Source organism: Convolutriloba macropyga, chromosome 7, assembly GCF_964194025.1.
Source record: "Convolutriloba macropyga chromosome 7, txConMacr16.3, whole genome shotgun sequence".
Taxonomy (NCBI): domain Eukaryota; kingdom Metazoa; phylum Xenacoelomorpha; order Acoela; family Convolutidae; genus Convolutriloba; species Convolutriloba macropyga.
Window position 1 is genome coordinate 68557486 of NC_134474.1, and position 27241 is coordinate 68584726.

The 27241-nt window shown below is 34.5% G+C and overlaps 1 protein-coding gene across 3 annotated transcripts in view; it reads right to left on the reverse strand.

The window, feature by feature from the left end:
• The window catches only part of LOC142342487 (uncharacterized), a 109364-nt gene extending 84084 nt beyond the window's left edge, over positions 1-25280 (reverse strand). For 2 of the 3 annotated variants that reach the window (XM_075393830.1, XM_075393832.1), the window contains exons 1-2: positions 21416-21554; positions 20322-20423 (exon numbers count right to left, since the gene is read on the reverse strand). In XM_075393830.1, coding sequence (XP_075249945.1) covers positions 20322-20423; positions 21416-21524 — 211 coding nt within the window. In that variant the 5' untranslated portion in view covers positions 21525-21554. Of the gene's footprint in view, positions 1-20321; positions 20424-21415; positions 21555-25153 lie in introns of those variants that run through there. The other variant, XM_075393833.1, reaches the window with a different exon arrangement.
• Between the last annotated feature and the right edge of the window lie 1961 nt (positions 25281-27241).

Genomic DNA, 27241 nt, shown 5'->3' on the forward strand with positions numbered 1-27241 from the left:
ACTATCAGTGAAGTTTTTGGTTTTTTTTCGTAGTTTCAGTTTCTGAAAGCTCAAACTAAATTATTTTTTTTGAAAATGTACGTTACAGTACAACTTTAGAGGTTTTTTTTGAATGGGAAATCAAAGGTAAAAAATTTCACTGTGGTCAATTAAAAATTATAGGTTTCGGTTTTTTGCAGTTTTAGTTTCTCAAAGCGCAAAATACAAAATAATTTCTTCGAAAATGGTTTAAAATATCAACTGTCTTTATGTTGTTTTTAAACAAAGCATTTGATGGTGCTTTTTTAACACTAAGAAGTTGTACTTTTTGGTCTTACGAAACAGCTTCTGAAACCTCAAATCTCAAACTGTTTTTCTTTGGAAATTTGTGTTTCGGTACAGCTTTAGAGCGTAATTTTGTACTCAGAATCCAGTGAACATGATTTAAAAGTCGTGAAAAAGGGACAATATTGTATTTTTTGAAGTTTTGGATTATGAAACTTGAAACTTCAAAACTTTTTTTGGAATTGTGTGTTGCAGTAAAACTATAGCGTAAGTTTTATTGCAGCATGGAGTGCGCATAATTTAAAAGTCTTCAAGAAAGTACAAGTTTGCATTTTTTTCGAATTTTTAGATTCTGAGACCTAACTCCAAAGAAAGCTTTTGTCAAAAAATACCCAATTCTTGACAAAAAACCCTTTTTCTGCCAAAAAATACCAAATTATTGGATAAAGATAACCAATTCTTGCCAAAAATACCCAATTCTTGGCAAAAAATACCCAGTTTCTTTCAAAAAAACCAATTCTTGGCAAAAAACCCTTTTTCTGCCAAAAAATACCAAATTCTTGGAAAAAATAACCAGTTCGTGCCAAAAATACCCAATTTTCGGCAAAAAATACCAAGTTTTGGTAAACAAACCCAATTCTTGTCAAAATGCACCTAACTTTTGCTAAAAAATACTCTACTCTTGCAAAAAATACCCTATTAATACCAAAAATTACACAGTTTTCGCCAGAAATTACCCTATTCCTGGCTAAAATTGCCCAATTCTTGGCAAAAAAATACCTAAATCTTCAACAAAAACACCCCATCATTGCCAGAAAAGCGCAACTATTGCCAAAAAAGCCCAGTTCTTGGCAAAAAACAAACAATTTTTGATCCAAAACATCCAATGATTGTCAAAAATTCTCGAATCTTGACAAAAAATACACATTTTTAACACAAATTAGCTAAATCTTGTCAAAAACTGCCCAATTTAAACCCAATTTTTTAGAATTGTTAAAAATTACCCAAATTTGAAGCAAAATAACAAATTTTTATACAATATTTATATAAAAGAAATCAAAAATTACACAATCTAACCAACATCTGTATTATTTTAAACTCTTCCAATTGCTTAGTGACCTCACAAACATCAGCTCTTGACATCATCCTTTGTCACGGCGAATCTTCTCAGGTGATCGATATAGGTTTATTGAGCACAATTTCGTGCAAACTATTTACTTTTGTCCAAAATTAAAAAGAAAATGTATCAGTTTGATCACATTAATTTATCAATTTGTCCTACTATCTTCACAAATACGGACAATTAGGTGATCTCATTCTTGAAGAGAGCTCACTGACCTCTTTGAAACAAAATTTAGTTAAACTACGTCGATTGATTGCTGCAACTACGATTATCCAGGTTTTGTATGGGGTCACTCAACTCATGTGATTAAAGTGAAATCCATACTACATACGATATGATTGTTCTTACTTGATCAAAGCTTGCACAGCTCACGTGAATGAAGTCATACGCACATTATCGTAAAAATTACGTCACTATTGCGTTATTTTGATGTCTATTTTTGTAATGTACAAAACAAAAGTCCATAGCATTGTGGTTCTGTTCCTTTTCTTCAACACCTCGAGCATAGCTAGCTTTTATTCTTCTCTTGAGGCAATTTCTATGTCCTTTTGTTACAAACCTAAGTTGTCAACTATAAAACTTTCGGTGAAGATTCTTCATCTTTAGAACATCTTTCCATTTCCAGTTCCAGGCAAGTCACTTCTGTTATAAAATATAAAAACAGATTAAACAGAAAAAAACGAATAAATAGCCATTATAGTCATCGTACTCATTTGCAACTAGCATATTAACTTGTCAGAGGGAAAGATTTTGCAATATAATTAACTTTAGTTCATTTAGGAGCTCAACCGTCTTCAAAAAAAGCTGCAAGATGCAGACCAAATCTGAGAAATTGAACAAAAGCATCAAAAACCACTTCACCTTCTCGATTCCAATGATAATGTAGCAGTTATGAAGGAGAGGAAAACGTGCTTCGGCACCGTAGCTGATCCTCCATTCTCATTTCCAAGGTTGCTTCTGGTCTTCTATATTGCAATCGAGAATTTGCCTGAAGTCTCTGTACCATACAAACAGACAACTGTAAACTTCTACAACAACCACAACGAAACACAACTTTATTCGTCTCAGACAACATGGAGCTAAGCATATCTGTCCGCGCGCAATTCTGTGATTATGAGTTGTCTTATAGACCAATGTTTGAAAATCAACTGGGATTTTTTGAGGAGGAGAGGGAATCAAAATCTGTGTTGCGTGTCTGACGAGTTTGAAATTTTGCAGGAGAAGAAACCTGCTCGGGATTGTGATGGGTGGGAAAAAGGGTCACTAACAGAGAGTATTATTGCATGTATAGAAAAAGAGAAGGCACTTGACCCCAAGGTTGACGACGAAAAATTTGACAAGGCAGTCCGCTCTTCGTGTTTTTCTACAGAAACTGGACAATGAAAGAGGTACACGGAGCCTCGACTGTTGAAAATACCTCACTCAAGACTGCCAGAGCCATCCTTAGTACAGTAGTTAATGAATATTCAGATAACCGAGATAAAATTTTTTCTAATGAGGCAAGTGAAAAAATATCTGAAAAATCTTACCTAAAATTTGAGGGGCGTATTGTACACAAAAGTGTGTCAAGAAAAGGATAATGTCAATAAACCTGAGAGTGTGGGGAGGAAAAAATCAGATGGTGATGAAAATGAGGACAAAATGTGTCCTCCATTGCGCAAATTGAGACGAGCAGCTGAGTTATATAGTTACAAAAAAAGCAAGCTGAGAAATTATTGCTTTTGACTCATTATTTATTAATGTTTCCAGCATAAATTACGATCTAAAACTAGCATTTTGTGAGATGTCTAAATGAATGAATATTTTTAAAATTTTGTTTATAATTTTTAAAATCAATTTCTAATAATAGCTCATTTTAGAAATTAAATATTTGACAAGAAATGCGAGTTTTTGTAACATCTTCTTTTTCAAAAATGCTGATTAACGCTGGTTTACGTCAAAAAAAGATTGTTTTTGTGATATCTATTCTCTCAAAAACATTTTTTGGATTTGTGTGTTTCAGTACAACTATAGCGTAACTTTTAACGCAGAATGGAGTGCGCATAATTTAAAAGTCATGAAGAAAGTACAAGTTTGCATTTTTCTTTCGAATTTTTAGATTCTGAGACCTAACTCCAAAGAAAGCTTTTGTCAAAAAATACCCAATTCTTGACAAAAAACCCTTTTTCTGCCAAAAAATACCAAATTATTGGATAAAGATAACCAATTCTTGCCAAAAATACCCAATTCTTGGCAAAAAATACCCAGTTTCTTTCAAAAAAACCAATTCTTGGCAAAAAACCCTTTTTCTGCCAAAAAATACCAAATTCTTGGAAAAAATAACCAGTTCGTGCCAAAAATACCCAATTTTCGGCAAAAAATACCAAGTTTTGGTAAACAAACCCAATTCTTGTCAAAATGCACCTAACTTTTGCTAAAAAATACTCTACTCTTGCAAAAAATACCCTATTAATACCAAAAATTACACAGTTTTCGCCAGAAATTACCCTATTCCTGGCTAAAATTGCCCAATTCTTGGCAAAAAAATACCTAAATCTTCAACAAAAACACCCCATCATTGCCAGAAAAGCGCAACTATTGCCAAAAAAGCCCAGTTCTTGGCAAAAAACAAACAATTTTTGATCCAAAACATCCAATGATTGTCAAAAATTCTCGAATCTTGACAAAAAATACACATTTTTAACACAAATTAGCTAAATCTTGTCAAAAACTGCCCAATTTAAACCCAATTTTTCAGAATTGTTAAAAATTACCCAAATTTGAAGCAAAATAACAAATTTTTATACAATATTTATATAAAAGAAATCAAAAATTACACAATCTAGCCAACATCTGTATTATTTTAAACTCTTCCAATTGCTTAGTGACCTCACAAACATCAGCTCTTGACATCATCCTTTGTCACGGCGAATCTTCTCAGGTGATCGATATAGGTTTATTGAGCACAATTTCGTGCAAACTATTTACTTTTGTCCAAAATTAAAAAGAAAATGTATCAGTTTGATCACATTAATTTATCAATTTGTCCTACTATCTTCACAAATACGGACAATTAGGTGATCTCATTCTTGAAGAGAGGTCACTGACCTCTTTGAAACAAAGTTTTGTTAAACTACGTCGATCGATTGCTGCAACTACAATTATCCAGGTTTTGTATGGGGTCAGTGAACTCATGTGATTAAGGTGAAATCCATACTACATACGATATGATTGTTCTTACTTGATCAAAGCTTGCACAGCTCACGTGAATGAAGTCATACGCACATTATCGTAAAAATTACGTCACTATTGCGTTATTTTGATGTCTATTTTTGTAATGTACAAAACAAAAGTCCATAGCATTGTGGTTCTGTTCCTTTTCTTCAACACCTCGAGCATAGCTAGCTTTTATTCTTCTCTTGAGGCAATTTCTATGTCCTTTTGTTACAAACCTAAGTTGTCAACTATAAAACTTTCGGTGAAGATTCTTCATTTTTAGAACATCTTTCCATTTCCAGTCATTTGCAACTAGCATATTAACTTTTCAGAGAGAAAGATTTTGCAATATAATTACCTTTAGTTCATTTAGGAGCTCAACCGTCTTCAAAAAAAGCTGGAAGATGAAGACCAAATCTGTGAAATTGAACAAAAATAACAAAAACCACTTCACGTTGTCGATTTCAAAGATGATGTAGCAGTTATGAAGGAGAGGAAAACGTGTTTCGGCACCGTAGCTGATCCTCCATTCTCATTTCCGAGGTTTCTTCTGGTCTTAAATATTGCAATCGAGAATTTGACTGAATTCTTTGTACCATACAAACAGACAACTATAAACTTCTACAAGAACCACAACGAAACACAACTTTATACGTCTCAGACAACATGGAGCTAAGCATATCTGTCCGTGCGCAATTCTGTGATTAGGAGTTGTCTTATAGACCAATGTTTGAAAATCAACTGAGATTTTTTGAGGAGGAGAGGGATTTGAAATTCCCGTGTTGTGTGTCTGACGAGTTTGAATTTTTGCAGAAGAAACCTGATCGGGATTGTGATGAGTGGGAAAAAGCGTCACTGACAGAGTATTATTGCATGTATAGAAAAAGAGAAGGCGCTTGAACCCAAGGTTGACAACAAAAATTTTGACGAGGCAGTCCGCTCTTTGTGTTTTTCTACAAAAACTGGACAATGAAAGAAGTACACGTAGCCTCGACTGTTGAAAATATCTCACTCAAGTCTGCCAGAGCCATCCTTAGTACAGTAGTCAATGAATATTCAGATAACCCAGATCATATTTTCTCTAATGAGGCAGGTGAAAAAAAATCTGAAAAATACTCCCTCAGAACTGAGCGGCGTATTGCACACAAAAGGGTGTCAAGAAAAGGGCCACTGCTGTATAAAAAACTCAATTTTTGCCGAAAATACCCAATTCTTGGCCAAAAATACCCAGTTTTTTTCAAAAAAACCAATTCTTGGCGAAAAACCCTTTTTCTGCCAAAAAATACCAAATTCTTGAAAAAAATTACCAGTTCGTGCCAAAAATACCCAATTTTTGGCAAAAATTACCCAGTTTTTTTTAAAAAAACCCCATTCGTGCCAAAATGCATCTAACTTTTGCTAAAAAATACTCTAACTTTTGCAAAAAATACCCTATTATTACCAAAAATTACAGTTTTTGCCAGAAATTACCCTATTCTTGGCTAAAACTGCCCAATTCTTGGCAAAAAAATACCTAAATCTTAAACAAAAACATCCCATCATTGCCAGAAAAGCGCAACTTTTGCCAACAAAGCCCAGCTCTTGGCAAAAAACAAACAATTTTCGATCCAAAACATCCAATGATTGTCAAAAATTCTCGAGCCTTGAAAAAAAATACAAATTTTTAACACAAAGTAGCTATATATTGTTAAAAACTGCCCAAGCTAAACCCAATTTTTTAGACTTAATAAAAATTACCCAAATTGTAAGCAAAATAACAAATTTTTATACAATATTTATAAAAAAAAGTCAAAAATTACACAATCTAGACAATATCTGTATTAGTTTAAACTCTTCCAATTGCTTAGTGACCTCACAAACATCAGCTCTTGACATCATCCTTTGTCACGGCGAAACTTCTCAGGTGATCGATATAGGTTTATTGAGCACAAATTCGTACAAATTATTTACTATTGTCCAAAAATAATCAGAAAATGCATCTGGTTAATCACATTAATTTATGAATTTGGTCCTACTATCTTCACAAATACGAACAATTAGGTTATCTCATTCTTGAAGAGAGGCCACTGACCTCTTTGAAACAAAGTTTAGTTAAACTACGTCGGTTGATTGCTGCAACCACGATTATCCAGGTTTTGTATGGGGTCACTGAACTCATGTGATCAAAGTGAAATCCATATTACTTACAATATGATTGTTCTTACTTGATCAAAGCATGCACAGCTCAAGTGAAAGAATTCTTACGCACATTATCGTAATAATTACGTCACTATTGCAATATTTTGATGTCTATTTTTTATAATGTACAAAACAAAAGTCCAATACATTGTGGTTCTGTTCCTTTTCTTCAACACCTCAAGCATAGCTAGCTTTTATTTTTCTTTTGAGGCAATTTCAATCTCCTTTTGTTACAAACCTAAGATGTCAACTATTAAACTTTCAGTGAGGATTCTTCATCTTTAGAACATCTTTCCATTTCCCGTTCCAGGCAAGTCACTTCTGTTATAAAATATAAAATAAAAAAACAGACCAGAAAAAACGAATAAATAGCCATTATACTTATCGTACTCATTTGCAACTAGCATATTAACTCTTCAGAGAGAAAGATTTTGCAATATAATTAACTTTAGTTCATTTAGGAGCTCAACCGTCTTCAAAAAAAGCTGGAAGACGAAGACCAAATCTATGAAATTGAACAAAAACATCAAAAATCACTTCATCTTCTCGATTTCAATGATGATGTAGCAGTTATGAAGGAGAGGAAAACGTGCTTCGGCACCGTAGCTGATCCTCCATTCTCATTTCTGAGGTTGCTTTTGATCTTCAATATTGCAATCGAGAATTTACCTGAAGTCTCTGTACAATACAAACAGACAACTGTAAACTTCTACAAGAACCACATCGAAAACACAATTTTATACGTCTTAGACAACATGGAGCTAAGCATATATGTCCGTGCGCAATTCTGTGATTATGAGCTGTCTTATAGACCTATGTTTGAGAATCAACTGGGATTTTTTGAGGAGGAGAGGGATTTAAAATTCCTGTGTTGCGTGTCTGACGAGTTTGAAATTTTGCAGGAGAAGAAACCTGATCGGGATTGTGATGAGTGGGAAAAATGGCCACTAACAGAGAGTATTATTGCATGTATAGAAAAAAAAAGGCACTTGACCCCAAGATTGACAACAAAAAATTTGACAACGCAGTCCGCTTTTCGTGTTTTTCTACAGAAACTGGACAATGAAAAAAATACACGGAGCCTCGACTGTTGAAAATACCTCACTCAATTCTGCCAGAGCCATCCTTAGTACAGTAGTCAATGGATATTCAGATAACCGAGATAATATTTTTTCTAATGAGGCAAGTAAAAAAATATCTGAAAAATCCTCCCTCAAATCTGAGCGGCGTATTGTACACAAAAGGGTGTCAAGAAAAGGGTGCTGTCAATAAACCTGAGAGTGTGGGAAGTAAAAAATCAGATGGTGATAAAAACGAGGACAAAATGTGTCCTCCATTGCGCAAATTGAGACGAGCAGCTGAGTTAAATAGTTACAAAAAAAGCAAGCTCAGAAATTATTGCTTTTGACTGATTATTTATTAATGTTTACAGCATAATTTACGATCAAAAACTAGCATTTTGTGAGATGTCTAAATGAATGGTTATTTTTAAATTCTGTTTATAATTTTCGAAATCAATTTCTTTAAATAGCCCATTTTAGAAGTTAAATACTTGACAAGAAATGCTCCTTTTTGTAACATCTTCTTTTTCAAAAATGCTGATTAACGCTGGTTTACGTCGAAAAAAGATTGTTTTTGTGATATCTATTTTCTCAAAAACGCCGTTTTTTTGGCTTCTGCAAAACACTCCCCGCGGCTGCTTTGAATCATTTGTTCAGAATGCTCTTGTTGCTTGCGGCGACGGAAATCAGAACAGAAGGTCAACTGTCGTCGGAGAGACTATGAATTTGAATGAATATAAACTAGTTTATCTGGTTATCAGGTAATAGACTGCAGTCGAGATACAAAACAAAATATATGAAAAGTTCTCATGTGGAAATTTTTTTAACATTAGGTTTTATATTCAACAGTATAAACAACAGTGGAAAGCTTTTTTTATCCTTCTGCACGCCAAACTTACAATGTTGCAAATTAAATGCAATTTTCCCACCTCTTTCTGCAATCCAAACAAATATGAGGTGATTGACACGGATACTGATAGTCTTTAAATGGCACAGAGTGGGGAAAAACTTGACAAAATCAGGTGACCAGAAAAGCAATTACTGTGTTACTGGATGATGCAAAGCGATTGCAGTGATGATTTCGCAGCAAACTCCAGCAGCAGTTTTTCCACGAGAATTTTGTAATAAGCACGCTGCTTTTGATAAAATATTATCTGGTCTTTTTAAAGAATATTTTTGCTACAGAAGATATAGATATACATACAAATCATTAAGTTTAGAATTTACAATTCTTTTTAAAAAAGTATACCGTTTGCTTCATTTTTTATTATTTTGGAAAAGAAATTCTTTTGCTAAACTCCTTTTTTTAAAAAATCGTTTGTTTTACATTAGGTTTTGTAAATGATGTACATTTTGTTCTTTTTTATTTTTTTTCTATTTGTCAGTTTTTGAAGTTTTTTTCATACAAAATTTTTCAGCTTTTACCACAGGGAAATGCATCATAGTTGGAATTGCCGCTCTAATGCACTTCAACTAATCTTTTTTACTTAATAAAATCCATCCGCAGAACTTTTGGTTTCAAACACTTCATTTACGCATAAACTTCAATTATCATTAATTATCAATAATTTTTTTAAGTTTTTGTTTTTTAAGGAAGTTTTGTTTTTCGCAGAAATTCTTTGGAAAGTTCTTTTTTCAATTTTTTTACCCCTGATGTGAAAGTATGCAAGAAAACAAAGTTTGGGTCGTTTTTTTGTAACTTCTGGTTTGTTTCCCAAAAAACCGAAAAAGTAAACTAATTTTTCAGATAATCCTGCTCTAATAATCGATTAAAGTTTTTTGAACGCTGATTTCAAAGAAAATTACTGAAGCGCAAAAAACTATCAGTGACATTTTTTTGTTTTTTCGCAGTTTCAGATTCTGAAAGCTGAAACTAAATTTTTTTGAAAATGTACGTTACAGTACAACTATAGAGATATTTTTCGAAGTCGAGTTCGAAGGTGGTAATTTCACGGCGGTCAATTATAAATTATAGGTTCGCATTTTTTGCAGTTTTAGTTTCTCAAAGCGTAAAATATAAAATAATTTCTTCGAGAATGGTTGGCAATATCAACTGTGTACATGTTGGTTTTAAACAAAGCATTTGATGGTGCTCTTTTACTACTAAAAAATTATAATTTTTGGTTTTACGGAGTTGAGCTTCTGAAACCTGAAATCTCGAACTGTCTTTTTTGGAATTTTGTGTTACAATACATCTTTATAGCGTAAGTCTTTACTCAGAATCCAGTGGAAATGATTTAAAAGTCGTGAAAAAAGGACAATACTGTTTTTTTCGAAGTTTTAGATTTTGAAACTTGAAACTTTAAAATTTTTGGAGTTTTGTGGTACAGTACAACTTTATAGCGTAACTTTTTACGCAGAATGCAATGCGCATAAATTAAAGGTCATGAAGAGAGGACAAGTTTGCTTTTTTTAAATCGAATTTTTAAATTCTGAGACTTGACGCCAAAAAAAATATTCGGCAAAAAAATACCCATTTCCTGCCAAAAATTACCCAATTCTTGACAAAAAACAACCAATTCTTGCCAAAAATACCCAATTCTTGGCAAAAAAATCCCAGTTCTTGTAAAAAAATACCCAATTCTTTCCAAAATGTACATAGTTTTTGCTAAAAAATTTCCTACTCTTGCCAAAAATACCCTATCATTGCCAAAAATTACAAAATCTTTGCAAAAAATACCCTATTCCTGGCTAAAAAAGCCCAATTCTTGGCAAAAAAATTTGTAAATCTTGAACAAAAACACCCCATTATTGCCAGAAAAGCGCAACTATTGCCAACAAAGCACAAGTCTTGGCAAAAAACACACAATTTTTGAACCAAAACACCCAATTATTGTCAAACATTCGAATCATGACAAAAAATACCCATATTCAAAACAAAGTAATTAAATCTTGTCTAAAACTTTCCAAATTAAACCCAATTTCTTAAAATTGTCAAAAATTAACCAAATTGTAAGCAAAATAAGATTTTTTTTACATTTTTAATATGAAAAATATCAAAAATTATACAACCTAGCCAACATCTGTATTAATTTAAATTCTTCCAATTGCTTAGTTACCTCACATACATCAGCTTTTGACATCATCCTCTGTCACGACGAATCTTCTCAGGTGATCGATCTAGATTTTTTGAGCACAAATTCGTATGAAATAATTACTATTGTCCAAAATTAATCAGACTGATCAGTTTGATCAAAATAATTTATCAATTTTGTCCTTCTATCTTCACAATTACGGTTAATTAATGATCTTATTCTTGTAGAGAGGTCACTGCCCTCTTTGAAACTACGTCGTTTGATTGCTGCAACTACGGTTATCCAGGTATTGCATGGGGTCACTCAACTCATGTGATTAAAGTGAAATCCATATTACTTACAATATGATTGTTCTTACTTGATCAAAGGCATGCACAGCTCACGTGAAGGAAGCCTTACGCACATTATCATAATAAATACGTCACTATTGCGTTATTTTGTTGTCTATTTTTTAAAACGTACAAAACAAAAGTCCAATGCAATGTACTTCTGTTCCTTTTCTTCAACACCTCAAGCATAGCTAGTTTTTATTTTTCTCTTGAGACAATTTCAATCTCCTTTTGTTACAAACCTAAGTTGTCAACTATAAAACTTTCGGTGAAGATTCTTCATCTTTAGAACATCTTTCCATTTCCAGTTCCAGGCAAGTCACTTCTGTTATAAAATATTAAAACAGATTAAACAGAAAAAAACGAATAAATAGCCATTATAGTCATCGTACTCATTTGCAACTAGCATATTAACTCGTATATTTAGGAGCTCAACCGTCTTAGAAAAAAGCTGGAAGATGAAGACAAAATCTGTGAAATTGAACGAAAATATCAAGAACCACTTCACTTTCTCGATTTCAATTGTCAACTATAAACCGAGGACAACCTGGTTCGCCTCCGTAGCTGATCCTCCATTCTCATTTCCGAGGTTGCTTCTGGTCATCAATAATGCAACCGAGAATTTGCCTGAAGTCTCTGTACCATACAAACAGACAACTGTAGACTTCTACAAGAACCACAACGAAAACACAACTTTACACGTCTCAGACAACATAGAACTAAGCATATCTGTCCGTGCGCAATTCTGTGATTATAAGTTAGTTATAGACAAATGCTTGAAAATCAACTGGGATTTTTTGAGGAGGAGAGGCGTTTAAAACTCCTGTGTTGCGTGTCTGACGAGTTTGAAATTTTGCAGGAGCAGAAACCTGATTGGGATTGTGATGAGTGGGAAATGGGGTCACTAACAGAGTATTTTTGCGAGTATAGAAGAATAGAAGGCACTTGACCCCAAGATTGACAACAAAAAATTTGCCAACGCAGTCCGCTTTTCGTGTTTTTCTACAGAAACTGAACAATGACAGAAGTACACGGAGCATCGACTGATGGAAATACTTCTCTCAAATCTGCCAGAACCATCCTTAGTACAGTAGTCAATGATTGTTCAGATAACCAAGATCATATTTTCTCTAATGAGGCAAGTGAAAAAATATCTGAAAAAACTTCCCTCAAATCTGAGCAACCGGTGGCGTATTGTACACAAAAGGGTGTCAAAAATGGCCCCTGCTGTCAAAAACCTGCGAGAGTGGGAACTAAGAAATCAGATGGTGATGAAAACGAGGGCAAAATGTGTCCTGCATCGCGCAAATCGAGACGAGCAGCTGAGTTATAAGGTTACAAAAAAAAGCAAGCTGAGAAATTTTTCCTTTTGACTGGAACTTTGTTTATTTTTGCAGTATAATTTCAGATCTAAAACTAGCATTTTATGAGATGTCTAATTGACTGGTTTTTTAAATTCTGTTTTACACTCAGAAAAAGCTGAACTTCATGCATGCTTTTGAATTGATACTTTATTACTAATACTTAATTGAGTTTTTCTGTTTTACCGTTTTTAGTTTTTTAAGTTTTTCAATGTAAAACTTTTAATTGAATTTTTTTTTGAAAAAATTTTGTATTTTCTCAAACAATTGTTTTTTTTCAAAAAAGTCGTTTTTTAGATAACGTTTTTTTGCAAATAATGTAAGTTTTGATGTTTTTCTTATTCTATTTTTCCCTTTTAGAGTTTTAGAATTTTTTTGCAAATTTTTCTATAAAATTCGAAAAATGTAAAAAAGAATATATTACAATTACGCAAAATTTATTGATAAACTTTGCAGAAATCTATAGAAAATCAAGCTTTTGATGACAAAACTATTTCCACAATTTTTTCATTTCAAACAATTACATTTAGGTAATATCATATTCTTCTTAAGAAATTCTGATTTACACACCGTCTCTTAACAAATGCATCCATAGTGTGCATCTGTGGTTGTTGTTCGGAAATGAAAGATCGTTAGGCGGGCAGAGAAACTGAAAAATGGAAAAACAGAAAAAGAAAAAAACAACAAAAATTGACTTTTTTGTTCAAAATTATGTACAAATGGACATTTTCGAAAAAGAAACTATTCTAATGAAACACTTTTTTTAGTTTAATTCAATTAAAACTTTTAAATGGAAAAACTTCAACAACTGAAAAATGGAGCAACAAAAAATCCAAGACATCACAATTTACCTTTTTTTTTGTTGGAAGAATTATGTACACAAACGGCATTTTTGCAAAAAATCTATTTTAGTAAAACAACATTTTGGTGAAAATAATTCAATTGAAAATTTTACATAAACTACTTCAAAAACTAAAAAAAGGAAAACAGAAAAAAAAGTAACAAAAGTTCCATTTTTTGTTTAAAACCTTATGTAAAAATCGACATTTTCGAAAGAAAAATCTTCTAGTATAACATTTTTCTCAAACATAATTAAATTGTAAATTTTACATGAAAAAAACATTAAAAATTTTTGAAAAAACATTATGAAAACATTATGAAAAAACAAATTTTTAAAAATAATTCAATTGAAAGTTTTACTTAAAAAACTTCAGAAACTGAAAAATGGAAAAAAACAAAAATAAAAAACAACAAAAAATTGAATTGTTTGTTAAAAACCTTATTTAAAAAACGGTACTTTTGAAAGAAACATTATTCTAGTAAAACACTTTTTCCAAAAAAATAATAATTAAATTAAAAAAATTACATAAAAAACTTCAAAAACTATAAAATGGAAAAATAGAGATATGAACAACAAAAACAGTATTTTTGTTGAAAACTTTACCTAAAAAAATGAATTTTTTGAACAGAAAAAGTTTGATCAAAAACATTTTCAAAAAAATTAAATTTAAAAATTTTACAAAAAAGACTTAGCATTTTTTTTCAAAAACATTAAAAAAATTTTTGAAGGAAAATTTATTTTAGATAAACAATTTTTTTCAAAGAAATAATAAATTGAAAATTTTTTCATGAAAAAGACTTCAAAAACTGACAAATGGAAAAACAAAAAATAAAAAAAACATCAAAATTTACATTTTATATGAAAACCTTATGTAAAAAAAACGACAATTCAAAATAAAAATTAGTTTTGTATAATTTTTTTCAAAACAAAAAAAAATGATGCAAATATTTTTCAACATTTTAAAAAAAATGTATATTCTATAATTAATGATTTGTATATTTATTTTTATCTAAAAATTCTCTACCAGAAATTTCTCTTTAAAAGACTAGATAATCTCTTATCAAAAGCAGCGTGCATATTGCAAGACACTCGTGGGAAAAATTGCTGCTGGAATTGGCTCCGAAATTATCACTGCAATCGCTTTGCATCATCCAGTGACACAGTAATCGCTTTTCTGGTCGAATGATTTTGTCAAGGTTTTCCCCACTAAGTGCCATGTAAAGGATATCAGTATCCGTGTCAATCCACTCAGTTTTGTTTGGATTGCAGAAAGAGGAGAAGAAATTGCTTTTAAATTGCAACATTGTAAGTTTGGCGTGCAGGATGATAAAAAAGAAATGTGTTGCTCATTGTTGTTTGCTTCCCACTGTTGTTTGTACTGTTGAATACAAAACCTGTTGTTAATAAAATTGTCCACGTGAGAAGCTTTCACCTATTTTGTATTCGTATGTCGACCGCAGTCTATTACTTGATAACCAGATGAACCAGTCTATTTCCTTTCAACTTCATAGTCTCTCCAACGACAGTTGACTTTCTGTTCTGATCTCCTTCGCGGCGAGCATCAAGAGCATTTTTATCAAATGACTTAAACCAGCGGCGGGGAGTGTATTGCACAAGCCAACAAAACCTGCGTTTTTGAGAAAATAGATATTATAAAAACAATTTTTTCGACGTTAACCGTTGTTAACCAGCCTTTAAAAAAGTTGTTAGAAAAAGAGCATTTTTTTGACATAAATAAAAATGCTAAATTGAGCTATTAATAGAAATTAATTTAAAAATGCATTTTAAAAACTCAATTAAGCATTAGTATCAAAGTATCAATTCTAAAGCATACATGAATTTCAGCTTTTTCTGAGTGTAAAAACAGAACAATACGAAAAAACCAGTCAACTAGATATCTGGTTAAATGCTAATTTTAGATCTGAAATTACACAAGAAATATAAGAAAATTTCACTCAAAGGAACAAAGTTTCAGGCGGCTATTTTGTGTCACTAAATAACTCAGCTGCTCGTCTCAATTTGAACGGGGGAGGACACATTTTCTCTTCGTTTTCATCAGCATCTGATTTTTCACTTCCCACTTTCAGGGTTTTTGCTATCAGGAGCCCTTCTCTTGACATTCTTTTGTGTACAATACGCTGTTGCTCAGATTTGAGGGAATTTTTTTCAGATATTTTTTCACTTGCCTAATCAGAGAAAATATGATCTGGGTAATCTGAATATTCATTGACTATTGTACTAAGGATGGTTCTGGCAGACTTGAGTGAGGTATTTTCAACAGTCGATGTTCCGTGTACTTCTTTCATTGTATGTTGTCCAGTTTCTGTAGGAAAACACGAAAAGGGGACTGCCTTGTCTAATTTTTTGTTGCCAAACTTGGGGTCAAGTGCGTTCTCTTCTTCTATGCTTGCAATAATACTATGTCAATGACCAATTTTCTCGCTGGTCTCAACCTCGATCAGGTTTCTGCTCCTGAAAATTTTCAAATTCGTCAGATACACACCACAAAAATTTAAATTTCCTCTCTTCTCCAAGAAATCCTTGTTGAATTTTATACATTGGTCAATAGAACAACTCGTAATCACAGAAGTGCGCACGAACTGATCTGGTTAGTTCCGTGTTTTCTGAGACGTTTAAAGTTGTATTTTCGTTGTGGTTCTTTTATAAGTCTACAAATGTCTGTTTTGAATGGCATAGAGACTTCAGGCAACTTCTCTATCGCAATAATGAAGACCAGAAGCTGCATGGGAATTGAAAACGGAGGATCAACTACGGAGCCGAACCACGTTTTCCTCGGTTTTTAGTTGACAACTAGGGTTTGTAACAAATGGAGATTAAAATTGTCTCAAGAGTAGAACAAGAGCTAGATATGATCGGGGAGTTGAACAAAAGCAAAAGTAGCACGATGAAGTGAACTTTTGTATGATTACTATAATAAAAATTGTTATCATTATGACAAAATTGTGACGAAATTAGTACAATTTTATGAGTAGGATTTCATTCACGTTAGCTGGGCATGCTTTGATAGAGTAAGAATAATCATTTCGTAAGTCGTATGGAATAAACTTTGCTCACATGGTTTCAGTAACCTGACCCCATGCAATACCTGATATCTGTAGTTGCGGCAATCAAACAACGTACTTGAACTAAAACTTGTTATAAAGAGGTCAGTAACCTCCCCACAAGAATGAGAGCACTTTTTTTCCGTAATTGTGAAGTTAGCAGGAAAAATTGTTAAATTGCTTTTATTAAACTGGTACATTTTATGACCAATTTTGGACATTAGTAACTAATTCGTACGAATTTGAAATCATTAAACCTATATCGATCACCTGAGAAGATTCGTCTGGACAAAGGAAGACGTCAAATGGTGATGTTTGTAAGGTCACTAGGAAATAGGATTTTCGGGAAGAATTTAAAATAATACAGACGATGGCAGGATTTTGTAATTTTTCATATTTTAGATAAAAATTGTATAAAAGTTTGTTTTTTTTTGCCTATAATTTGGGTAATTTTTAACAGTTGAAGAAAAATGGGCAGATTTTAGTTATTTTTGACAAGATATAGCTACTTTGTGGTGAAAATGGGTGTTTTTTGGTAAATGGTTAGTTTTTGGCAAGATTTGTGTGTTTTCGTGTGGCAAATTAGAGAAGTTATTGCTTGAACTTGGTTATTTTTGGCAGGAATTAGATATTTTAGGCAAATTGTACTAGATTTTGGTAAGAATTGGGTATTTTTTGGTAAAAACTGTAATTCTGGACTAGAAATAGAATTAGTTCTGCTTGGCAAGGTTTTTGTGTTTTTGGCAAGATTTGGAACTTTTGGCAATTAATTGGATGTTTTGTGTCAAGAAATGTGTAATTTTTGCCAAGAAGTGGTTAATTTCTGCCGAGAATTGTGCATTTTTGGCAACAATGAAATGTTTTTTTTTTAAAAGAATTGGTGTTTTTTATTTGCTAATAATTGGGTTATTTTTGGTAATAATGCGGTATTTTTGGCATGAATAGGGTATTTTTTAACAAAAATTTAGTACATTTTGTCAAGAATTGAGTTTTTTGCAAAGAATTGTGTTTTTTTGACAAGAACTGGATAATTTTTGCAAAGAATTGGGTAATTTCTGCCCAAAATTGGGTAGTTTTTGGCAAGAATTAGGTATTTTTGACAAGAATTGTGTACTTTTGCCAAAAATTTGGAATTTTATTGCAATAATTGGGTAGTTTTTAGTAATAAATAGGAATTTTTAGAAACAACTGGGCGTTTTTCGACAACAGTTGATGTTTTTGGCAAGAATTGGGTGTTTTTTGCCGAGAATTGGGTATTTTTTAGCAAGAAATGGTATTTTTTCAAAAATTGAGTTTTTGCAAGAATTGGGTGTTTTTTGGCAGAAATTTTTTCTTTCAAGTTACAGAATCTAAGTTTCAAAAAAATAAAACTTTATTCTCTCTTCAAGATTTAGAAAAAAAGCCCATTGAATTCTGCGTTAAAAACTACGCTATAGAGATGTACTGTAAAAAAAATTCCATAAAAATTTGAAGTTTTAAGTTTTACAATTTATAGCTTCAAAAAATACAATACTGTCCTTTTTTCAAGATTTTTAAATCATGTCCACTTGATTCTGCGTTTTCAGAAGCTGAAACTCCGTAAAACCAAAACCTATAACTTCTTAGGGTTAAAAAAGCACTATCAAATTCTTTGTTTAAAAACAACATATAGACAGTTGATATAGCATACCATTCTCGAAGAAATTAATTTGTAGTTTGAGCTTTGAGAACCTAAAACTGCAAAAACCCCAAACCTCTAATTTATAATTGACCGTGAAATTACCACCTTTCAATTCAACTCCGACAAATGCCCTCTAAAGTTGTACTGTAACGTTCAGTTGCAGCTTTCAGAAACTGAAACTACGAAAAAAACCAAAAACTTCACTGATAGTTTTCTTCGCTTCAGTATTTTTCTTTGAAATCTGTGTTAAAAAACTCTAATCGAGTTTTAGAAAAACAGTATCTGAAAAATTTGTTTACTTTTTCGGTTTTTTTGAGAAAGAAACCTGAAACTGCCAAAAACTACCTAAAATTGTTTTTTTTTGCATACTTCAACAACATCAGGAGTAGAAAAGTTTGAAAAATTGAATTTTCAAAGAATTTTTATGAAAAATTTACGATAATTTGAAATTTTTTGAAACAAAACTTCCTTAATAACCGAAAATTTTAAATAAGTTTGATATTTGAAAAAGTTATGCTTAAATGAAAATTTTGAAAGCAAAAGTTCAGCAGATCAATTTTATTAAGTAGATAAGATGAGTTGAAGTGCATTAGAGCGGAAATTCCAACTAAGATGCTTTTCCCTGGGGTAATTAGGATAAGTACACCTGGTTAATTATGATAAGATGTCAGGTCTGTTGTACTCATATTCTTTTTTAGGTACGTTTTTTGAAAATCGATGAAAATAGGCAATACGTAATCTTTATACATAGTTATGTCTTTTTACCCCCGTCTTGCTGACATATAACTACTTTTTATTCCAGTTGGATATTGCTCTAATTGAAAACATTCAATAAGCATACTTGCTAAATTCAAATTTTGAAAAGATTTTTTACTTTTTATTTACATTAGAAGTAGTTGCCGTTTTTCCCATAATCAATTTTAAGATTAAGGGATCTTTTCCATTTGCGCCCCAGCTCAGTGGATGCATATTATTTGCACTCCCTAGACGCGAGTGCCATTTTTTTACCAATTGAATTATTATGTAATGGTACGTGCTCGGTAACGGGGGGACGCATAACGTACTGGGGGGCACAATACGGAAAAGATCCAGATTAAGTTAAAACTTTGCAGCAGAGCAGCAGCAGAGCCAAGTAAAAGGACTATAATTTGTGGGAGTTAGAACAGCTAAACTTGATTTCTGCTGTGAGTTATCAACAAAATCTCAAAAAGTTTTTTGATTATTTCAACCTTGAATGCAATCTTGTTATTCGGTGAAGCTGAACAATTAATTTTTTGAATTGCTCGAGTATCAGGTATTGCGACGTTAATATACAGTATAGCGGATAAAGCAGATTAGGGATCTATTCTGTTTTGCTCCCCTCCCCCAGATTAGTGGGAATAAATTTTTTATGACCCCCAGGCGCACGTGTTTTTTTCTTATATAGTAACGTGCTATATAACAACATATAATTTGTAAACGACCGGGGGTCATAAAAACACGGGGGGGGGGGGTACAGAATAGATCCCAAAATTTTTACCAGAATGTCACAATGTTTAAATACAGATAATCTTGCTTCAAGCAAGTTTATGTGTTATGTCACTTCGAAAATCTGGCTTGCATCTCAAACTGAACTGCTACGCGGTTCTCAACTAATGAAAATGACTTCGTCAGATTCTGGCGACCTATGAATATATGAATAATATTCTATTCCTTATTCTGAAGAGGGTAGATTGAAAAATAGGCAGCCAAGTTCACGTGGTTTACCCTAGTTGAGAAGATCGAACAAAAACGACGCAAGAAACGTTCGGTATGTTCGGTTTTCTACGTAAGAAATGGGCATGTTTGGTTTGTTCGGTATGATCGGTTTCATATGGAAGAAGTTGCCGGTTTGTTCGGTCTGGAACGTAAGAAGGCTTCGGTATGTTCGCTTTTGCAAGATTTGGCATGTTCGGTTTAGCCAGATTTGGTAAATTCGGTTTCAAACGTAAGAAATTGTCGTTCTTATATTAATAATACCAAACAAAAACGACGATACCGACGAAAAATCGTAAGGACTTTCGTCGTTTTTGGCTAGAAAAAACGACGATACCGACGGTTTCTTACGTTTTCTAACCCAAAATTTCTCAACTAGGGTACGACGGCGAAATACCCAAATAATGGGACCCAAATTATAATGGGGAAAGACCCAAAAAGTCTTCTAAAGTAGAAGCTAGACGAACAGTTTACTTACTAAGTGTTTCCCATTTACAGTTCTTGCCTAGATGAATCTTGGCACTGGCTAGTTCTTCTGCTGAACTGGCGCGTCTTTCCAGCTCAATGTCTGTGCCCAAGACTGAAAAGGGTAAAAGGATTCGGATCTTTTCCGTTTGTGCCCCCCCCCCCCAGTACGTTATGCGCCCCCAGTTACAGAGCACCTGACATTACATAGTAAATCATTATGTAAAATATTACACGTGCGTCTTGGGGGTGTGCAAATAATATGCGCCCACTAAGCTGGGGGGGGGGGGGGGCACAAACGGAAAAGATCCAAGGATTCAAACGACACCATAGCCCTCTAGTTGAAAGGTCGACTTTATGAAAAGACTTATAAAGTCGACCTTGGGGGAGGGGGTGTTTTCCTAGGGGCTCTGCATAATATGACCACTAAGCAGGGGGTGAGATGGGTCTGTAAGGATGGCTTTATTTGCTGCTGATGCTTGTCAGTTCAAACACCCTGTTCATAGGAAATAACTAGGGATTCGATTTTATATCTGTTTAATAGAAAAATCGGGTCTCTCATTATAACTCCCAGCTTATTGGTCAGATAACTTACAGCCCCACAATCATGGTAAACATACCATAATAGGGGGGGGGGGGGGCTGTATTTTCTTGGGGAGGGGGGCTATAATGGGGCATCATCAATTGCGACTGTGGCATCGGGGGGGGGGGGGGGGGGGGTTCGATACCCGGGCAGAGGAATTTGGCCAAAGTTATGTAAGATCAGCGGACAAATTGGAAAATTCACCGCAATTTTCTTACATAATTTTGCGTTGAATGCGTTGAATTTTTGTCTTCAAATTCAACGCATTCAACGCAAATTTATTTAAGAAAATTGCGGTGAATTTTCCAATTTGTCAACGCTAGTTGCCGCTGATCTTACATAACTTTGGCCAAATTCCTCGGCCCGGGTAGAAAAGGGCGTACTAGGGGGCGGGGATGATGGGGTTAAGGGGTTGGGTTCAGCGGGTTAAGTGGTTAGGGGATCAGGGGGTGGGTTAGGGTACGTGGGTGGGTAATTGTTGGCCTGAGGGGTTACTTTGGGGAAAGAAACGTGAACTCACTTACCAACAGTAATGAAAAGTACTGACATCGAGACTATGGAAATTACTACTTCTACCAGTCTGAATTGCATCATGTCTAACTTTTCAAAATAGTTTTGTATCACAAAGTACATGTAAATTCCTCTTTGACAAAACTGAGTAACTTTAACAGCAAAAAGAGCAATTTTCCCGCTCCCAGAAAATTTTTGAAGACGACTTTCTTCTAGATTGCTTCCAATCGAAGACTTTTTAGACCACATACACGTACAAGGTTTATCAGTACTCACAAAACAGTATATGACTCTTAGAATAACGCATCGCAACTGACTCATCTTTTCCTTTTGTGCCCCCCTCTCAACTCACCCCCCCCCCCTTCTCCCCCACCGGCTCCAGCGTAGTGGGTTCATATTGTTTGTACCCTCAGACCCACGTGGCATACTATTACATAATGAAATACTATGCAATTTGGGGGTGCATAACGTATTTGGGGGGGGGGGGGCACCAACGGAATAGATCAGGAAAATCGTTGCAGATAATCTTTGCATCAAAATCAATGACTTAAATCATAATATTCCTTGCCGCTGCCATAGGTTAAAATACCAGAAGAGCCTAAAGTCAGAAGTTGACTTCTATCAACTTTTTGAAAATTCTGAACTTTCAAATTAAATTCTGAACTTTCAAATTTAAAAAGATTCCGCTTTGCCCCCCCCCCCCCCCTCCCCAGATTATATGACCCCCAGGGATATATGTTTTATGACCCCCAGGCGAACGTGCATTTTTTACATAGTAAGGTGCTATATAACAACACATAATTTGTAACTGGGGGTCATAAAAAATACGGGGGGGGGGAGAGATTAGATCCATTTGGTCTTTGTCGGCAAACCCCGTCCAAGATTTAAGCCAGAGTTTTAAAGTTACGTTAGCTGAGAACCCAACTTGCATGTTTCATTATTCGGCACTGTTTTGCAGTAAAATTTGTCATAGCAGAGTACAGAACTACAGGCATCTGGCATTTAAAAACTTGTGGGTCTTTTAATATTATGTAGGACGAAATTGTTGAGCAATGTTTAACACGCCGATATCTGGAGTGCCAGAATTTCAAGGGTCAGATTCTTCGGATCTATTCTGCCCCCCCCCCCCTCCACCAGCTTAGTAGACATACTTTTTTACGCTGTGTGCACGTCTTATTTTCTACATACTAACGTTCTATATAGCAACATAAAACATGAAATTGAGGGGCATAAAGAACACTGGGGGACGTGCCATTACATAGTAAATCATTATGTAAAATATTACACGTGCGTCTTGGGGGGTGCAAATAATATGCGCCCACTAAGCTGGGGGGGGGGCACAAACGGAAAAGATCCAAGCATTCAAACGACACCATAGCCCTCTAGTTGAAAGGTCGACTTTATGAAAAGACTTATAAAGTCGACCTTGGGGGAGGGGGTAGGGGGTATTTTCCTTGGGTCTCTACATAATATGACCACTAAGCAGGGGGTGAGATGGGTCTGTAAGGATGGCTTTATTTGCTGCTGATGCTTGTCAGTTCAAACACCCTGTTCATAGGAAATAACTAGGGATTCGATTTTATATCTGTTTAATAGAAAAATCGGGTCTCTCATTATAACTCCCAGCTTATTGGTCAGATAACTTACAGCCCCACAATCATGGTAAACATACCGTAATAGGGGGGGGGGCTGTATACAAAGGTGTGGTTTATACCCGCATTTACTATCAAAGTTAAGTGTGGCACGATGAAACTCATGTATGATAATGAATAAAAAGGTTTGGCATTGAAAGTCATGAAAAATCAAAGTTAAAGATATGACTTTTACAGCGATTATGAATATGAACTCAACAAATTTGAACTAAATAACAAGGGGAAGGATTGGGGGGCTAAACGGTTACGGACCGTTTACACGAGCATTGCTTGTTTTAATTTGTGAGGAAAATTTGCACATTTTTAAATTTATCGATATTGAAGTTTAACCGATTTTCCTTGCTCCAAACAATCAGAAGCATTTTCAAAATAATTTTTCAACTGCAAATTTTTGTTCAAGTGCTGCTGATTTTTTCATCCGCGTAAAAAAAGCAATCATTGACATTTATTTCGAGTAGGCGAATTTAAAAATCAGATACACACTCACACACACACACACACACACACACACACACACACACACATATATATATATATATATATATATATATATATATATATCCGTTTTTTAAATTCGTCTACTCAAAATAATTGCTATTTATACGCGGATGAAACAAAAATCAGCAGCACTTGAACAAAAATTTGCATTTGTAAAAATATTTTGAAAATGCTGTTTGGAGCAAGGAAAATCTGTTAAACTTCAATATCGATAAAATTAAAAATAAGAAAGTTTCCTCGCAAATTAAAACAAGCAAGGCTCGCTTCTTCCCACCAATGAAACCATCTCACAGGAAAGACAGTTCACATACTTCAACTCCAAAAGCAAAAATGTCAGTAAAATGCAATCTAGTCAATAGTTACATAGTATCGGTCTTGTTTTCTGGATCATATATTTGGTAAACGACTAAAATTATTTTCAGGCAAAAGGAAAAATTTCAGAGAAAGAGTTTAGAATGGATACAATCAAGCAGTAGTCGTTTTACTGATATGGAATGCAACGATTGTCATCGAGCAGTAAAATTGATTCCAACATCAAATCAATTTGTTTTTTTTTCGGATCTTGCTGTTTTAAAATTTTGACAAATAATTTTACTCTTCGGGGTGAGTAATTTTGGCAAGTGGGATATGGATATCTCAAAACACCATCTAACGAGAAATTTTGGGTATATAAACCAAGACCACCAAATCGTGGTACTTTTATCATAGTGGGGACTATAAACAGAATGGGAAAGACCCAAAAATTGATATTCAAACGAATGTATTCACCAACGTTGCCGATGCATTTTTGGGGTAATTCCCATTATAGCCCCCCACCCCAGCTTAGTGGTTAGATAACCTATACCCCCCCAAACACGGTAATAATACCATAATGGGGGGCTATAATTTCATGGGGGGGGGGCTATAATGGGAAAGACCCCACTTTTTTACCGAGTTACAAGTTTCAACATTTAGATGTCACTAGCGCATGATTTTCCCAACTATAACCCATATGTGATCTATTCTGTTTTGCCCCCCCCCCCCTCCCCCCAGCTTAGTCGGAATATATGCTTTTTGACCCCCCAGACCTAGGTGCACTACTTTTACATAGTAACGTGCTATATAACAACACATAATTTGTAACTGGGGTTTATGAAAGAAGTTGGGGGGGAGGGGAGACAGAATAGATCTCAAAGTTTAGTGAAATTCTTTAATTTTTTATTTCTATTAATTTTTTCATTATAGGAAGCAGTTTATGTAAAATATGGTACGTGGGTCTGGGCGGTCTGGGCTTTGGGGGTACAAATATTTTGCACCCTTGAAGCTGCGGGAGTGGGGTGCGCACCAACGTTAAAGATCCCGTAAAATCACCCGCGGGAAGGGAGGGGGTTGGACAAAATAGATGGGAAAATTGATGTCACGAGGCTCTCTGTAGATAATATGGGTCTTTCCCATTACAGCCCCCCCCCCACCTCAGCTTAGTGGTAAGATAACCTATAGCCCCCCCATCATGGTAAATATACCATAAGGGGGGCTATAATGGGAAAGACCCGATAATATTTCATCGTAAAAAGAGCTGTTCTTTCATAATTGTTAAGATTTAAACCAGAATCGAAAACTAACCAAATGCAGTTGAAATTGCAGACAAAAAGGCAATGTAGTGGAAACATTTGGCTGAAATAAAATTCATTCTTTTCATTTTCAAACAAAAGAGCTGGGAAATTTGTCTCGTGTAACAAATTTGAGATGAATGATTGATTTTTTGCGGTTGCGATCAACAACCAAACTTTTGCCGCGTTTTAATTTTACGTGACCTTTGACTCTTAATTTGTTTTGACTCTGCTCTGTTTTTGCCCCCCAGCTTAGTGGGCAAATATCTTTTACCCCAGGCGCGCACGAGCTCAGGTCGAGGTTTTCGTTTGTCCTCGTTTATGACGCAGACCATTGTTGAACGCACACAGAGGGTATGGTGCAAATTTGTACATGGTAACGAGTTATTACATAATTTGGGGTCTTTCCCATTATCGCCCCCCCCCCCCCCCAGGAGATTATACACCCCCCCCCCCATTATGGTGTAATTACCATGATTGGGGGGGGGGGGGGGCTGTAGTTTATAACTGATATACCTGAGTACAGATATATCTGACCACTAAGCTCGAGAGGGTATAATGGGAAAGACCCATAATTTGTAACTCAGGGCATAAAATCACTGGGGGGGGGGGTCGGAACAGAATAGATTTTATATTTTGACCTCAATTATCCATTAACATTTTTAGCCAAAAAGATCTCATTTTTTGCATGGTACTTGATTTGCGGGATGTTTTCTTTTTTTGAAACATGTAAATTCGAAACTCAGACTATAACCCTGAGGTTAAATATCTACATGCTTCAAAAATTTAAATAAATTAATCAGCATTGTTATTAATATAATAATCTTCAAATTGTGGCTGTTCGTTTTCATAGGTAAAAATAGGATTTGAAGGCTCCTATTTGTCTACTAACGGGTACTTTCTTGTGTTGATCGAGCAAAAACTCCGTTAAAACATTTTTAAAGCAAGTTTTACTGTTAAAATTTCCTACTGAAGAGGGCAATTTTCCGTTTGTGCTCCCCCCCCCCCCCAGCTTAGTGGGTGCATATTATTTGCGCCCCCCCCCCCAAACACACGTGCCATAATGATTTACTATGTAATGGCGCGTACTCTTTAACTGGGGGGCTCAAACGGAAGAGATCCAATTTGCGATACGATAAACTCTCTCAAATCATAAATAGTTGGTTTTAGTCTATATTCACGATCCCCACAACTAACAAAATGAAAACATTGAAGATTCGGATCTGGTCCGTTTGAGACCGCAGAATCGGATTGCTAAAGATGACGACAGCAATCAGATCACAATCAGATCTGTTTGATACATAGAGATATGCTCTTTGAAGCAAAAATATATCTTTTTGGGTAATTTTTCTTGCCAGCGTTAGTTTTGGTGCTATGTTATTTTTTTTGAAAACATATCAGCGCTGTCGAATTCATTCCCTTGCATCGCAAACAGAAGAGTTGAAGTTTTCAAAAGGTGAGCCGTTTCTAGCCATGTATTTTTTGTTTTCACTAACTTAGCCTCGAAAAACAGTTTGAAGCTTACTGTTGGCAGCTCTCAAAACTGTTTCCTTGCCTATTGTCACCTATAGGCTCAAAAATAGTGCAGTAAATCTTGTTTGATGTTAAATTTAGTTAATCTTCCTATCCTCCTACTTTCCTAGAGTTATTTCAATTGTCAGTACATTATTTCGTTGGTTTAACTTTCCGATCTGCTGATATAATTGTCAGTTCACTTTTTGTTCACTTGCTTGGTAAACCAAACAACCGACCTCTTCAATTTTGCATCTCAGTACGGTTGCTTAATTCAATTTCTTGTTCCCACTCTACAATTTTTTGAAGTAAACTAAGCGATAGAGGACTTCGCTTTGCGAAGCTCGCAAATAATTTGCTTATGGTGGTCTTGCACCACGGAGTAGTGCGCAAATTATACAAACGCGTCACACCAGAACACACAAAATTAAGCCCGCTTTTAGGGAGAAACCCACCCCCCCCCCCCCCTCATCAATAACCTTGGGCTCGTTTCTACGAGAAGACAATTCAAGGATCTTCAGCCCAATCAGAATGCGAATGTAACGCAAAGTACGCAGAGCAGAACATGAACTGGCAGAACAAATGTCAA